The sequence below is a fragment of the Photinus pyralis genome, unplaced genomic scaffold, assembly GCF_008802855.1.
Source record: "Photinus pyralis isolate 1611_PpyrPB1 unplaced genomic scaffold, Ppyr1.3 Ppyr1.4_LG3b, whole genome shotgun sequence".
Lineage (NCBI taxonomy): Eukaryota > Metazoa > Arthropoda > Insecta > Coleoptera > Lampyridae > Photinus > Photinus pyralis.
The window spans coordinates 12,210,604-12,227,862 of NW_022170510.1; the positions used below are offsets into that span (position 1 = coordinate 12,210,604).

General features: G+C 35.6%; 1 protein-coding gene across 1 annotated transcript; it reads left to right on the forward strand.

The window, feature by feature from the left end:
* The first annotated feature begins 3,723 nt into the window (after positions 1-3,723).
* Positions 3,724-5,969, forward strand: LOC116166887 (venom carboxylesterase-6-like). Its single transcript, XM_031482078.1, has 9 exons — positions 3,724-3,873; positions 3,928-4,073; positions 4,117-4,219; positions 4,266-4,460; positions 4,513-5,055; positions 5,102-5,277; positions 5,326-5,470; positions 5,522-5,663; positions 5,712-5,969. The coding sequence occupies exons 1-9, from the start codon at positions 3,837-3,839 to the stop codon at positions 5,893-5,895; spliced, it is 1,671 nt and encodes a 556-aa protein (XP_031337938.1). The 5' UTR covers positions 3,724-3,836; the 3' UTR covers positions 5,896-5,969.
* The last annotated feature ends 11,290 nt before the right edge of the window (positions 5,970-17,259 follow it).

The window sequence follows — 17,259 nt, forward strand, 5'->3', positions numbered from 1 at the left end:
GTGAAAATTACTACTAACCAAAACTTTTGGTTTGATATTAGTAGTTATTTGCACAATTACACATTGGGATATGTGGGATGGGGACATTTAAGTAAGGGTATTGGAGTAAATGGTAAACTTTTTAACTCTAAATTTTGACGCTATCTTGTATATCTTTCTAGGATTTATTCAAAAATCATATTTTGACATCAAAATTGTAATCTCCACCCAAAAAAACCTATAAAAAGACGTATCGCGCTTGTTATAATTATTATCTTTTTATTAAAATCATCGCGTTTTATTTTATTTTCGGGCCGTCTGTCGGCGTCGTTCTACTTGTTTAACATTGAATAACTTGCTGTGTACTTCCACTTTGATATGACGACACGTTAATATTGAAACAATATTAAAACCATAAAAACCACCCACTTAAAAACACCCCCCACTCCTCCAAAACGCCCCCAAAAATATTTTTAACTAAAAATTTAAATTCAGAAAACCCTAAAATCGATGGGCTACATGTCCATATTTTTAAAAAATTTAATTTTTATATTTTTTGCAGATATTTTTGACGCCATCTTGAATTTCTCAAAATGCTCAAGGGTGACAGAGTGGCACCAATCGGATTCTTAAAATAGACCTACTTAGTGACCTAAAACCGCAAAAACATTTTCACCGTACCTTACTTCCAGCTTTTTCGTCTGGCTTCCAGACTAATAGTAAAATTCTTTGTTTCACGATTTGCCGTTAGGAACCTTTACAATGCGCTTTACTGAATTTTTGACCCGAACTATTGTATTCGTTATTTTTGTATGTGTAATTTGTTTTCTAAAAAAAGTATTGTTATTTCTTGCAGGGTTTAAAAAATAATTCTATTTTTTCTGTAAATAATTAAATTAATGTATATTTGTGACTTTTTATTTTAATAATTTAATTTGAATCAACACTAAGTTAGATGCTAATAGTATTTCTTTTGAAGCATCTGTTATCGCTCACAATAATGACCCCATTAAAGAAAATAAAGTTAATTTTCAATGGTCGGAAAATGAAAAAGAATCAACCGAAGGAATAAAATTAAAATGCAGCTATACAAGGTGGCCATTTGAAAACGAAACAGAGCCTATTTTGGGGGCCTCAAAACATCTACGAAAAAATACTCGGACCCGTCAATTTTTTATTCAAGAGGGAACAATTTTTTCGTTAGTTTCGCCCCCCTGAGGGCAAAGCCCTAGCGGGGGTGACAAGCGCCCCCAAAATTTTAAATCGAATGGGTGGTCGAGTGTTACCTGATTTTGAAGGTATTTTTATGTGGATTATAACCCTTAAGTTTTAAATCGCTACTAATTTGCCTAGCCCATACAGGGGCTAATAAAAGTTACAAAAATGTGTCAACATTTTTTATGAAAAAATATTCTTGTAAATGAATTAGTTAAATAACAAAAATAAAAACAACAGTAAATACAAAAAATGTTGTTCTCCTACATTCTGAGCCGTACTTTTTGTTGTTTTTTTTTCTGTTTAATACTCGTAAGTACATATGCCTTTTCTGCAACGCAAATCTTGGTTATTGTTGAGAGCATTACTAAAGCATCATTTTGAAGTTTAATAGTGATTGTCAATTACTGTTGTCAGAACGAGAGAGGGATAATAACATAAATAAATAAATAATGGTTTATTCACTTGCTGAATAATTTATCTTTTTTTGCAAACAATGAAAATGCTAATAGAACTGCCCAGCTCTTTAATCGACAACACCAGAATCGACAGGTCCATCGTATGTTTGGGCTGCCATTTTTGGTAACCGTATCGTAGGCCCCTTCTTTTTACCTGGAACTTTAACAGGAGAGATGTACCTGGAGGTATTAGAAAAGACGATTCGTCCAGCATTAGTGGAGATACTAGAAAATAACAACGACTACTTGGAAATAGTCTAGTATTTCAGCAAGATGGTGTGCCACCCCACTATGCTGCAAGGGTTCGTCAATATTTGGACCATACGTTTCCAGGAGAATGGATTGGAAGAAAAGGTGCTATTGAATGGCCTCCTCATTCCCCGGACTTAAGTGCGTTAGATTTTTCTTATGGGGCCATTTAAAAACTAAAATTTATACTAGTCAGCCTACATCTTTAGACAACTTGCGACAAAAAATAATTGACGAATGTCGTCAAATCGCCCCAGAAGTTTTTCAAAATGTACGGGAAATGTTTGAACAAAACCTGTATTATTCTATGGAAGTCGAAGGCCAACATTTTCAACATTTACTTAATTTAAAACTTAAGGGTTATAATCCACATAAAAATACCTTCCAAATAAGGTATCACTCGACCCCCCCCCATTCGATTTAAAATTTTGGGGGCGCTTGCCACCCCCGCTATGGCTTTGGCATCAGGGGGGCGAATATAGCAAAAAATGGTTCCCGCTTGAATCAAAAATTGACGGGTCCGAGGATTTTTTCGTAAATGTTTTGAGGTCCCCAAAATAGGCTCTGTTTCGTTTTCAAATGGCCACCCTGTATAAAAGGGGAAACTGAAATTCGGAACTGAATTATTCCAGGGTATCAAGAAACCTATGTGTGCTTTATGCAATGTCAATATCGAGAAATATGATAATTTAATGCTCAAAAGTTTACACCAATTACAGGACACAATATGAATAATAAAAAAAAAAAAAATATAAGCTTATAAAGTATATAGACGCATTTGGATTAGCTTAGTAGATATCTAATAAAGTGAATCTAAAGCAAATTCAATACTGCGAAAAGGGCCATAAAGAATGAATGAATGAATTTTATTAATAGGTGAATTGCGAGAAATATTTAACCTAGCTTTTTTACAATAAAAAGTGTTGTGTTGTCTATTCACATGAGGTACATAAAAGTTCAAACGTTTTAACAAAGAAGGAGAATCGTCATACGTCGTGATACGTGATTAGATAGTAATTATGGAAAAATATGTAGCGAATGTAAAAAATAACGGTGTACGTTCAATTCTAGCCAATAGGCAAGAAGAAAACTGGAGTGCATTGGTTTCGAAGAAGAGAAAGAGAGTAACGAAGCCAAAAATTTTATGACAATTTGCTCCAAGAGATGAAACTATCAAAGAAAACATACAACCAAAGTAGTGATACCGGGTGCAAATCCGGAAAAGTTTCTAAATACATCGACAAGAATGCTGCAACATTTGACAAACTGTCTAAGGCAACTGGGAAAAGTGCCTATTATAAAAAATGCAAGTTGTGATAAACTGCGTATTTATTTATATAGTTGTATAATATTAAAATGTTTAATCAGATTTTGTTATAATGTATTTGTTTATGTTTTAGATTAATGTACTACTATGTTGCAGGGTATCCAGTTTGAAAAAAAATTGTACACTTTTACAAACACATGCCCTTTGGACTGTTTTATACAACTATTGGTTGTTGCTGGTCATGATAGTCCATTTGCATTGAACATTTTGAACATATATGAAGAATGAACCTTACTCCATAATATCCCTGGAACGAATGTTTTATAATTCTTACATAAAAATCTAGGTGCCGGGAAAACTACTCCTATATTTGCCCGATACCTTCATATTTATCCTCAACCCGTTTTGTATCGTTTCCTGTGATCCGAATTCATTAATTAATTCATGCCATGCAAGTGCAGCTTGATTGTGTACGTAATTCATCACTAATCATGAACTGATTGATGTAATTATTCAAATTCTATAAATAACGATCAGATACGAATATCACCACTGTTTTATGTAAGACAGTTCTTTGTACTAATTGAACACAACATCCATTAGTCATTAATTCATCTAATTTATTATTTGTTCAAATACGTTTTTGGAACTAGACGCGCTTACTCAACATGTTCAGTTTCTTGCTAGTTGTTCTGTACGCAAGAGGTAAGTATAATTCTTACTAGGTATTCACAAATACATTCCTTCTACTTTTGCAAGGATTTGTAGCTGAAAATGGGCCATTTGTCCTGACTTCTTTAGGTCCAATAAGAGGATTCTATAAGTCATCATTTCATGGTCGTAAATTTTCGGCATTTGAGGGAATTCCATATGCAAAACCCCCGGTCGGCGATTTACGATTTGAGGTCAGTTTTTGGTACATCCATACAATGTAAAATGTCTCTTTAGCCGCCTCAAAATGCGTCGCCTTGGAATGGTGTATTAAACGCCAATAAACAGTACATCTGCATGCAATTGGAAAACGCAATGATTACCGATGATGCTACCATAGGTATGGGTTCTACATTTTTTTGATTTTTTCTATTAGCTGGCTACAGGCACCGAGGATTGTCTGTACTTAAATGTTTACGTACCTAAAACACAAATTTCGACCGACGACAATTATGACGTAATAGTTAATATTCATGGAGGAGCGTTTATGTTTGGATCCAGTACATCATACGCAGGTCCCTGTCCGTTAATGGACCGCGAAATAATTTATGTGAACATAAATTATCGCGTAGGTCTTCTAGGTATGTTTCGAATCTACCCCCTGTTCAGCAGTAACACTATAACGTACGTCAGGGTTTTTAAGCACCGAAGATAATGTCGTACCTGGAAACAATGGATTGAAGGACCAGCAACAAGCCCTTAAATGGGTACAAACGCATATAAAGCAATTTGGTGGTAATCCAAAATCAGTAACTCTCATGGGGGCGTCAGCTGGTGGAGCTGCGGTCCATTTGCATTATTTCTCCCCGAAATCCAAAGGTTTGTTCCATAGAGGTATATCTCAAAGTGGAACTGCCCTGATGTCGTGGGCCATTCAGGACGGTGCCGCGCAGAAAGCAAGAAAGCTGGCAACGATTTTGAACTGCGAAGATTCGAATACACAAACTTTCATTAAGTGCCTGAAAGGCGTACCTGCAGATAAACTCGTGAAACAAACGAAATTGTTTTACCAGGTTGCGCGATTGCCAGTTTCGCCCTTTGCGCCCGTTGTAGAAGTAGAGTCGGAGTCATCTTTTCTAACAAAACATCCGTACAAGCAGCTGGAAGACAGTGAGGTGAACGATATCCCTTGGTTGACATGGGTTACAAAGGACGAAGGAAATTTAGTATCTATTAGTAATGTGCAGCTTATTAGTATCATATTAAAAATGCTAATTTATAGTTCTGAACAAAAATCTAAATGAAGTGGAAACACACTGGGCAGCATGGGCTGAACATTTATTTGATTATGAATACGTTTGCTTGGAAACGAAAAAGCATGACGTGTCTGAACGGATTAAATCGTTTTATTTTCAAAATGAACAAATGCCTAAACGTTACACCAGTTTATTGCTTAAGGTAGGTACTAATTCTACAGCAAAATTATCCATGCTAAATTATTTTTAGAGCTTTGGCGATAGATTAATTAATGTCGGCTTTGAAACTGCAGTTCAAATGCAGGTGAAAGTTACAAATTCATCCGTATATGCAGCCATTTACGGTTACAATGCGGGTGTTACTCTCAGTACAATTTTTGGAGTGGGCTTGGAAGGCAGGCATATCATTAGATTCAAAAACTAATAACCAATCAAAACATTCGTAGGGACCACGCATGGTGACGACACATTGCTTTTACATGGCATAGACGCAATTCAATCAATGTTTCCACACATACAATTTTCCAAAAACGACGTTTTAATGAAGGATACGTTACTTGACCTTCTTACATCATTTGTAATCAACGGGTGAGTCCACAGCTAGGATAATTCCAGTCACTAAGTAGACACTTTCAGCAAACCACAATGCAGGGGAGTGGAGTGGAAGCCGTTAACCTCTAAGAGTTACCAATATTTACTCATTAACAATAGCGATAATATTAGTATGTCAGAAATACCCGAATTAAGCCCAAAGGGGTTTTGGGAGGGTTTGAATTTACGGGAAAATAAACTATTTTCGGAAAAACTACCAACTTTGTAGTGGACATTGTGCTTACAGTTGAATAAGTTCTTTTCTTAGTCACAGACAAGTTATTCGTCAATAAATGTATTGATATAAATAGCAGTAGCAGTACCATTTAGGACTAATTCAGTTTTCTGATATCTTTAGGATTACTCTAGTACTGGACGCCGTCAAAGTCGCTACCCAGTACAGGAGATTATGATGTCCGGCGCATAAACAAGCAATAGCTCGATTTCGTACTTCCTGGGTAGCAAACATAAATCCAATCAATTCAGTGGTACCTTTAAGGAAGCGTTTCTCAAACTTTTTTTTAACACGCCGGAGCCCCTATTAAGTGGAATCTAAGATGACGAAGGCCCCAGGAATTCCATAAGGGTGATCTGCATCCCTTGAGGTTCTGGTTGGGTGAGGCGTATTCGACCCTCCATTATAGAGGGAGCCCGGGGGTCCTCCCCCAATGAAATTTTGAAAAATTCAAATCCAAATACTCAGTATCGCAGTCCCACAAATGCGGCCCTTTTTTATAAATGCAGAAAAACCGCCATTAGAAGCCCCAGGCGTTTGTTCGTCTGGTACCTCGGACCTAGCTATCGGCCCATTTTAGGTATTTCTTTGTACAACTTTTGAGAAACAAGAATAATAATTGACGACGCACTATCATACATAATAAATAAATCTAAATAGCATTATGCGGGTCACTCTGTAATTGGGCGCATGCCTGTTGACGGCCCAAAACTAAGAGAGGGATAATAAATAAATAAATAAATAATTCGCTCGTAAAACAAGTACACTTTGAGAAACGCTTTATGGAAATTGATAACCAGGATATAAGCAAACACCAGTACCATTTACTAGGATTGATTAAATATACGTTCAGTTTTCTGATACCTTCAGGATTACACTAGTACTGTACTAGTACCTTCTTACCACAAAACTAGAAATAAGTACAAAAACTTATGTAGTTCAAAGAAAAAAAGTTTTTATGAAGATGCAATTGCAAAATTTAGTCGGGTAAGGGATGCGAAAGATTTTTGGGGCTTAGTGCGCCAGTTCAAGAACACAAGGTATAACTTTCACAAGGATATTAACGCGGCGGAATGGAATACCCACTTTAAAAACTGACTAAACCCATCCTTAACTGCAAGACGAATAGCCCACGCCGAGCCGCTCATTAAGAACGTTTTATTGGATGCACCTTTCCAAATGAATGAGCTATTAGCGGTGTTGAAAAGAGCCAAAGACAATAAAGCTCCAGGAAAAGATAGAATCCCATATGAGTTCTACAAAAATAGTTCAGTGACGTTTTTAGAAACTTTACTTAAATGTTTTAATGAAATTTATGTATCTGGAATCATACCGAACAACTTTAAAGAATCGATCATATTCCCAATTCACAAAAAAGGAGCGAAGAATGATCCAAATAACTATAGGGGAATCTCATTCGGAAACACAGGGAGTAAATTATTTGCTGGTTTATTGCTGGACAGAATTACGTCGTGGACGAATCGGGAAAGCATACTAAAAGAATTCCAAGCGGGATTTAGGAAATCTTACTCTACGATTGACAACATCTTTACTTTGATGAGTATAATCAAGATCCATTTAAGCAGGAAAAGGCAAAAAGTGTTTGCTTTTTTCGTTGACCTATCCGCTGCTTTCGATAGGATAGACAGATTCGCATTATTTTACAAGCTCATGAATCTGGGCATGTCCAGTAAAATAATCACGGTTATTAGAAATATGTACAGAAATACTTCAGCGTCAGTCTGGTGTCAGGGAGGTTTAACCAAGGCTTTTGAAACAGCTATGGGTGTAAAACAGGGGTGTTTATTGAGTCCCTTACTTTTTTCACTGTTCATAAACGATATTGATGATTATTTGAATTATTTATTAATTATCAGAATAAATTCCACCACAATCAAACTACTAGCGTATGCAGACGATCTGGTACTTTTGGCATCGGACAAGTATAACTTACAGAAAATGATCAATGAACTAGATAGATATTGCAACATGTGGAATCTGAAAATAAACCTTTCGAAATCAAAAATTGTGGTGTTCCGGAACGGCGGGCGACGAAGCGAAGAGGACAAATGGTTTTATAAATCCGAACAAATACAGGTGGTCAACAGTTATAAGTATCTGGGAATTACGCTTACCTCAAAATTGTCTTTGGAAGATCACTTTAAAGAGAAAGTAGAAAGTGTAAAATTTGCTATAAATTCGTTTAACCAATTAATTTTGGACAACAAAATTCCTCTTCAATCAAAATTGGACATCTTCAATGCTGCATGTCGGTCAATTGTGTGCTACGCATCACAGGTATGGGGCTTCCTCAATCATAGAACAGTAGAGATACCGCTTAAATTCTTCGTAAAGAAATGCCTGAGGCTACCTAGGAATACGCCAGACTACATGATTTATTTGGAAACCGATCTTTACCCCACGTATTTGTACACGCTCCATCTTCATTTCAACTATATTAGAAGATGCCTAAAATTACCAGGTACGCGTTATCCCAACATTCTGGCGAAGGAGATCATTAAAATGAAATTATTTTGGTACGCTGATTGGAACATCCTATGTGTTAAATATGGCTTCAACACCAATGATCTTATAAGTGGGAGTATGGAGGCAAGTGTAATATTAAGTGCGCTGAAAGACGATGTTAAAGAACAATATAGACTAAAAGCGGTTAATAGTATCAGACATCCCCTATACAAAGAACTGGATCAACTTAACAAATATGTTTACTCTAATCTTGTTGGCAATTATATTAGCTGGATTTTTAAAGTCAGGGGGGAATTGATATATCTAAATAAATACAATTACGAACAAATAAAATTATGCTCACTATGTAATTTTCAGGAAGATGAAGACATATTTCACTTTGTTGGGGTTTGTCCAATATTGAAAACAATTCGTAAAAAATACCTACATAAAAATGTGCTGACACTTGTTGAGTTCAAAGAGTATTTAAACGGTAAAGACTGGATAGCACTCGCAACTTATTGTACATTTGCATGGAAGTACAGATATTCTTTTGTTCAGGAATTTAACTTCTAATTTCACGTTTATAAGAGTTGTGCTTCTTTTTCTTTTTTTAAATTTCTTTTTCATAAAATGAATAAGGCAACAACCCCTCAGGCGGTCATAATGATGACCATGAGTATGTCTCTTACATTAACTTTCATTTCTATTATAAAATATACTTATGTTGTAGTTTATATTAATAAAGACTGTTATTATTATTATTATTATTATTACTAGTACCTTCTAAAATTGTACTTCTTAGGTAAATGCGTTAATACAATTAGTTGTGTGATAACTTATTATACATTATAACATATACTAACATATATTAATCAATTATTTGAGTATACAGGGTGTCAAAACGAAAATTCAACCCTCCTTATCTGGAAAATCAAGCATTTTTATTGGAGGATTTCCAAAACAGTTCAAATTTGTTTTTGAAGGGCAATACACTCCGAAACTCCACCCCTTTGGATGTTTCAGCAACCTCCTCAAGAATTTTAGATGACCTGTGGGGTGCCGGATCGCGGTTGTGCTTATAACAACACAGGGAGAGGTACAACATAGGGAAAATGTACTTATTACAAAAAAATATGCTTGAATAGAGAATAAAAATTCATTTAATTTGATGTGGCCCTCTCCTCTTAAGGGGAATGTTGTGATACTCACAGGGGTGGAGTTTCGGTGTGTAATGTATAAATTCTTTTCCCCTCAGAAACAAATTTGAGCTGTTTTGGAAATTATCCAGATAAGGAAGGTCGAATTCTACGCACCCAAATTAATAAGAAAAAGTGTTTTCCCGAGAAATTTTGGTGTAGTCAATTTTTGGTAAAAAAAAGGTTATACACTGCCTTTTTTTGAGCCCCGAAAAAAAATTGTCTCAGATCGATCCGGAAAAACAAATTTTCTTATAGAATGTGGCCTGTAGAATCCATAATTTCAAACAGTTCCAAGATTGGGCTACTAGCTCAAAAGTTACAGCCCTTTGAATTTTATTTTGAAATTGGTTTCCAGTCTATAACTTTTGATTGAGAAATCTGATCGAGAAAGTACGAATTGTTTTGGATTCTTCGCACAATAATTAATAAGAAAAAGTGTTTTCCCGAGAAACTTTGGTGTAGTCGATTTTTGGTAAAAAAGGAAGGTTATACACTGCCTTTTTTGGGTCCCGAAGAAAAAATTGCCTCAGATCGACCGGAAAAAAAATTTTCGTATAGAATGAGCCCTGTAGAATCCATAATTTCAAACAGTTTGAAGATTGGGCTACTAGTTCAAAAGTTAGAGCCCTTTGAATTTTCTTTCGAATTGGTTTCTAGTCTATAACTCTTGATTGAGAAGTCTAATCGAAAAAGTACGAATTGTTTTGGATTCTACGCCCCAAAATTAATAAGATAAAGTGTTTTCTCGAGAAATTTTGGTGTAGTCGATTTTTGGTAAAAAAGGAAGGTTATACACTGCCTTTTTTGGGTCCCGAAGAAAAAATTGTCTCAGATCGACCGGGAAAAAAATTTTCGTATAGAATGAGCCCTGTAGAATCCATAATTTCAAACAGTTTGAAGATTGGGCTACTAGTTCAAAAGTTAGAGCCCTTTGAATTTTCTTTCGAATTGGTTTCTAGTCTATAACTTTTGATTGAGAAGTCTAATCGAAAAAGTACGAATGGGGTCATCCCGCCTTCATTTTTTATTTCTGATCCACAAAGTACAGTAAAAATAAAAAGACCCGTGTGACCTCAATTTTTATTTGCGAGTCAAATAAACCCAAAATAAATTATTGAAAAGCTGTGTTTTTAGTCCGAATTTGAAACGCTTCAGACTAAATACGTCACAAACCTACAACCAATCACGTAGAAGTGAGCTGGCAACCTTACGCGAGGGTCTGACGTTTGTCACATTTGACGTTTTGAGAGGGATGTTTAACTGCATCTAGCACGAAAGTGACAAGTGCCTGTGACAGATGACGCAAGTTATAAATGCCATTCTCCTGCAATATTGCCAAGTCGTTATGTCATCTGAATGGTTCTAGGAGCTGATTGGTCGGGTTTATTACGTCACAGAGCCCGCCACAACCATATCGTTTTGAATAAACCTTTAAAACCGCACATGTTCATTATTTGTTTGCTAATCAGCCTCTATTTTTAAATAAACTTTTACTGTCCAAAAAAATGTTTTATGGTTTCAGGTACACGCTTATTAAATTGGAACTGCGGAATTCAGCTATACTGTAAACCCCCATTGTTTTGGATTCTACGCTCCAAAATTAATAACATAAAGTGTTTTCTCGAAAAATTTTGGTGTAGTCGATTTTTGGTAAAAAAGGAAGGTTATACACTGCCTTTTTTTGAGCCCCGAAGAGAAAATTGTCTCAGATCGACCCGGAAAACAATTTTTCTTATAGAATGTGGCCTGTAGAATCCATAATTTCAAACAGTTCCAAGATTGGGTTACTAGTTCAAAAGTTACATCCAGGGTTCCCACCGACACTGTGCAGCGGCGCCACTTGTTACACTCAAATTGTTGATTTAACGCCCGCGAAGATACAGACTTTATTTACAAAAATTATGATTTCATTTTTTGGGGTCATGTTTAGAAGTAACTTATCTAAAAAACTGTCGGTTTACTTTTTCCATAAATCATCTTGATCGAGAGTAAAAAAATAAAACAGATTAGCGCAATAATCGGTACGAAACATCTAATCTTCAAACAATCGGTATTCAGTTGCTATAAACTTTTAAAAAAAATAGGCCGAAAATTTTGTAGATAAAGGTCTAAATTTATAAAATAGTTCTTTAAAAAAATTGTTTTTGGAAAAACAAATAAAGTTTTTATGGCGGGCGCTCTTATGGAAATTTACATTGGGTGCAGTGGGCACAGAAGACTCTTAGTACCAAATCGTAATGTTGCTTATTTATGTACGGTACATCAATTACTGCCGTCGTAATAACAGGTACAGTAACTACAGAGCGCACGAAACTGAGAAAATGACATAAGACAATTTTTTTAATTTTCAAAAAGGAAAATGAACCCATTTATATAAAAAAATGCACATACGGCGTTTTACGTTATTATTCTATTGCAGTTTGACAAAATAAAATGCCGTATCTACGAAATCATACTTACATAATTGTTAAAATAAAACAATAAAATGCCTTTCACCCTTATTAACGAGCTCCTATATAGCGAGTTCATAATTTTGCGATGTTTGTCCGTCTATCTGTTAGCACTATATCTCGAAAACGAATGGATTACAATGGAATTTTGTAAGTAAAACCTTTATCAAATTTGTAGATCGGAATTCGTTTGTTATGAATTGAATTGTATGAAATTCAAAATGAGCATAGCTTTAACCCAAGCTTTAACCATATAATACGCAATGCCAAGTCATAGCCATACCCAAGAGCATTTGTTGACACATTTAAACAAACTACTATAATTTTTTTTGGATGAAATTCTCCATTATTAAAACGTTATGTTCAGAATCTAAAAAAATAAACCTTATAACACAATTCGATTTATTTACCATTCTAAACTAATATAAGTTGAACAAAGAAAAATAGTAGTTTTTCTATATTGTAACTACTGAAAACTCGAACTGTAAACCAAATCAAACAATTAATTCGATCGGCTGCATTTTCTTCGTATCGTCAGGAAGATTATTCAAAAAATTCTATGGGCTCTCAGATAAAACCAGGTACTAATTTTTCAACAAATTATCCCCGTTCCGTCCAACAGAAGTGGCATTGGTAAGCTGAGCTTTTTTCGAATATTCGAGGTCGAACTGTAACATAATCACCAAGTATACTGTTACAGACTCTACAATCTGTAAAAAAATCCATTTGTTAATCACCAAGGCACCAACCTAGCAGAATGAAATTACCGATTGAAACAGTACCATGTCTATTTTTAACACCTTACATGCATATATTTCCAATTTATTATTCATTAGCATGAGTGACTTGGAGATAATCTGAAATTACTTATGTAGGTAAGTAAATCGCAAGTGTGTTATACCAAACTTCGAGCGTTAGCTCGGGTTGGGTAGACACCGACACCATGCAAAACCTCAACAGTGCGATTGGCCTAAAAGAAAATTCCTAAGATATAATAAATGAAAGTTAATGGTACCTCGTAGCACAATCTACTAGACGTCGTAAGTGTCATAAGCAGCAAAACTGTCATGTAAATTCCGAATTGTATACAGTTGAAAACTGTGATAATATTTTCCCAATCGCTCATATCGGAGAGGACAATCAAGTATAGTGTTATATAAGACTGGCACGCAATCATGGTGTAATAAAATAAGGCGTCGAGAAGAAGGACCAAGTAGAATATTTTATTAACACTTCTAGCGGTATCAGTGAGTTTACGATGAAGCTCGATCACTATCTGCAATTTATCCGCAAATATAACATCGGCGATTGTATGTTTGCTCCTAAACAAATGGGTATTCTTCCAAATGAAATCATTGAGTATCCGAAATCGGTCCCGGAAGACCGCCATCCAGCTCCAATATTGAAACAAATGTGACGTGTGCGATAAGTGGAACATTACAATTGTAACCATTTGGGCTACCGAGTACTTGAAAATTATAAACGAAAATACGCTAAATCCCAAAAAATACGAGGACCACAACAACAAACTGGCGTTTAAGTTCTTCTTCAGTGTGGAATTCCTTCCCAATATCTCTCGTCGAGTGCAAACTTTCACCAAATCTTCCTCGATCTCTCTCAACTTCGTCAATTGCTTGATCAAATTCCTCACCGAAGTTTGACTTGTGACTAACGACACCAGGGTGGAAACAGTAACAGTTTGCGTCGAAATATTGCCGATTAGTCGTATTATTTCCGATTTGTATATGCCCGAAAATGGAAACACTTCTTCTAGCCACGACAAAACTGAACATATTCCGAAAATTATCAAATAGACCACGTTTAATAATGTTAGGGCCGTACTTCTCGAGTATTCCTTTTTATTAATTCTCTTAAACGATATCGTTCCGGCGGTTGCTGAAAAATAGTACATTGCTTGGAAATCATTAACAACTTTAGTCGACATGTTTTAACGAAAACTTTTAGCAGATTGACCTGACTAAATGATATGAAAACATATCATATTTATGTAATTATGTTTGATTGTCGAAAACCTCGTTGATTTGTCGTTTAATTCATACGGGATGAGAATATTAATCGTGGTTTATAACTGATGATTAATGGGGATTAAGTACCTACCTACTATACGTACATAATTTCAATTAATTTCAATTTCAATTTTAATTATTTATTTAATTTGCAAATTATGTTTACAGTAATAAGAAACAGGAAAGCTACTTGCATACAGTGCTATTTAATAAGAAGTAGACATAGGGATTTACGTATATTGTGTTTCCCTATGTCTACTTTTAAATGACAACATCTTCCTGAAGGGCACCTAATTTTATGCACCCAAAATAACTTTTTAGGCTATCATCACAAAAACGTTGATTTTGTAGTCGCTTTTGCGGCCATAAAGTTTAACTTTATTGTACGCTTCTGTCAAACTTTACTTTATTGTACACATCTGTCAAACTGTACCTACTTATTTGAAACTGATGTGTGAGAAACAGTAATCTGTTTAATACAAAGCGTCTATCTGGTCTAGCCCCATCAAGGATTGGGCCATCCACGTGCGTTTTTTTCATTTTCGGACTTGTAGGAATGTTTCACACTATTTTGCATAATCACAATGTTCACATTTAAAATTATAGTTTGACGTTTCAATCTTTGCTGCTTGCAGACCTTTTTGAAGTGTTGAACCAAAACATGAGGAAGATGTTATTGCTTACATTATTATACGAAGAATCACCAGCAATTAACCGAGAACACAAGTAGCTGCCTATACCTACCATCAAAGTAGGTAATCAGGTTTCTAATAATTGTACAGCATGTTAACTATAAGGTCTTGGAAGCCACAGTTACGAAAGACCTATTGCATTATTAAAATTTTGTACAACGGAGGAAGTTGCGATTGTACTTTTACTCTCAAACGCCTGCTCTTATATCATATATGAGTCTATGACTTAGGGTCGCAACGCTTGCAGCTTCCAAAATTTCATTTGGGGTATCTGAACTGTCGCTATCACCCATTTTGATACGCACAAAACACACGCAAAGATGCTAATTATTATTACATATGACAGGAAATGCTTTGTTTTTAATTGTCTAAGATAACTATGATTTTCAGAAAAAATATGTTTATGAGCAAATTTTTGAATTCTTTTTTGATGATCGCCTAAAAAATGTTGTGTGCACCTTGGCCAAAAGTGATTTGTTAGGCCTCATCTGAATTGCGGCCTCGGCTACCGCCTCGGCCACAAACAGCAGCTTCGGCCAAAAAAGATCACTTTTACGGCCTTGGTACACAAATAACTATTTTAGGCTATCATCACAAAAACGTTGATTTTATGGTCTCTTTTGCGGCCATAAAGTTTCACTTTATTGTACGCTTCTGTCAAACTTTACTTTATTGTACACATCTGTCAAACTGTACTTATTTGAAACTGATGTGTGAGAAACAGTAATCTGTTTGATACAAAGCGTCTATCTGGTCTAGCCCCATCAAGGATTGGGCCATCCACGTTCATTTTTTTCATTTTCGGACAATGTTCACATTTAACATTATAGTTTGACGTTTCAATCTTTGCTGCTTGCAGACCTTTTTGAAGTGTAGAACCAAAACATGAGGAAGATGTTATTGCTTACATTATTATACGAAGAATCACCAGCAATTAACCGAGAATACAAGTAGCTACCTATACCTACCATCAAAGTAGGTAATCACTAATCAGGTTTCTAATAATTGCACAGCATGTTAACTGTAAGGTCTTGGAACCCACAGTTACGAAGGACCTATTGCATATGACATTATTAAAATCTTGTGCAACGGAGGAAGTTGCGATTGTATTTTTACTCTCAAACGCCTGCTCTTAGAGCATATATGACTTAGGGTCGCAACGCTTGCAGCTTCCAAAATTTCATTTGGAGTATCTGAATGGTCGCTATTACCCCTTTTGATACGCACAAAACACACACAAAGATGCTAATTATTATTACATACGACAGGAATTGTCTAAGATAACTATGATTGTCAGAAAAAATATATTTATGAGCAAATTTGTGAATTCTTTTTTAATGATAGCCTAAAAAATGTTGTGTGCACCTTGGCCAAAAGTGATTTGTTCGGCCTCATCTGAAACAGCAGCTTCGGCCAAAAAAGATCACTTTTACGGCCTTGGTACACAAATAACTATTATAAAAGGATTAATTTGAATATTGTCGTTTTGGCTTACGTATTTTTGTTCTCGCTCGTGTGTGATGTATTCAACGGAAGAAAACGTTCATATTGTCAATAGGTACAGTTTCAATAAGAGTTTAAGAAGCGTAAGAGGTTTATTTTCTGTGAAGCCAAAGCAGCAATACGACAGCCAGATCTTTATTTGTTTTAAGAAGTTACTTTGGATGCATAAAATTAGGCGCCCTTCAGATGTGATTTTGTCATTTAAAAGTAGACATACGGAAAAAGAAATATACGTAAGTCCCTATGTCTACTTTTTAATAAATAGCACTGTATTAGTATACATATGATTATGAATAAGGCTGTGAATTTTCCCCTCTCGCATTTTTTCCTTTTAACTCGTCGTCCAGTCGATATATCCAACACTTCACAAATTGTTTTGGCTACTTTTTGTTCTATGAAAGGGGTTTGAACATTTAACCCTCTTATTTGCAGGTATCTTTGAGCGTCACAATGAAAACTAAATATGTATAAAAAGGCCGCCCCGAAATATGTGCCGCTCGGTGCGGAATGCACCCACCGCCCCCCTCTAGGTCCGTCACTGATTCTCGTCACATTTCCGATTGATTGTGAACTAAACAACTGACTGTGAAGAGACTGAGTACTTGACTTACAATGAGTTCGATAAATGTCTGCCGCGCTCTTATCATGCTAAAGTAACTCACGCACGCGCCAACAATGATTATTATAACATCTTACGACGCAGTGGCGGATACAGCAGGGGGGCCATTGCCCCCTCCGACAAACCCAAAAAAGCTTGCCGAAAAACCTCTTTTAAACAACTACATTTACATTATTTCTAATATGAAATATACAGAGAGTTTTTTTTTAAATGCGAACATAGGAGTTTGCATGCAATGTAATTTCCCTATGTTCGATTTAAAAAAAAACACATCAATCTATGAGGTGTGCGCGGTTCAGATGCCCAAATCGTGCAACTTGTGTGACTATGAACAGCAACTCATAGTCTTTATGATGAAGAGCACTCGGTAAGATTTTTTTAAATAAGGCATGTGAGGCC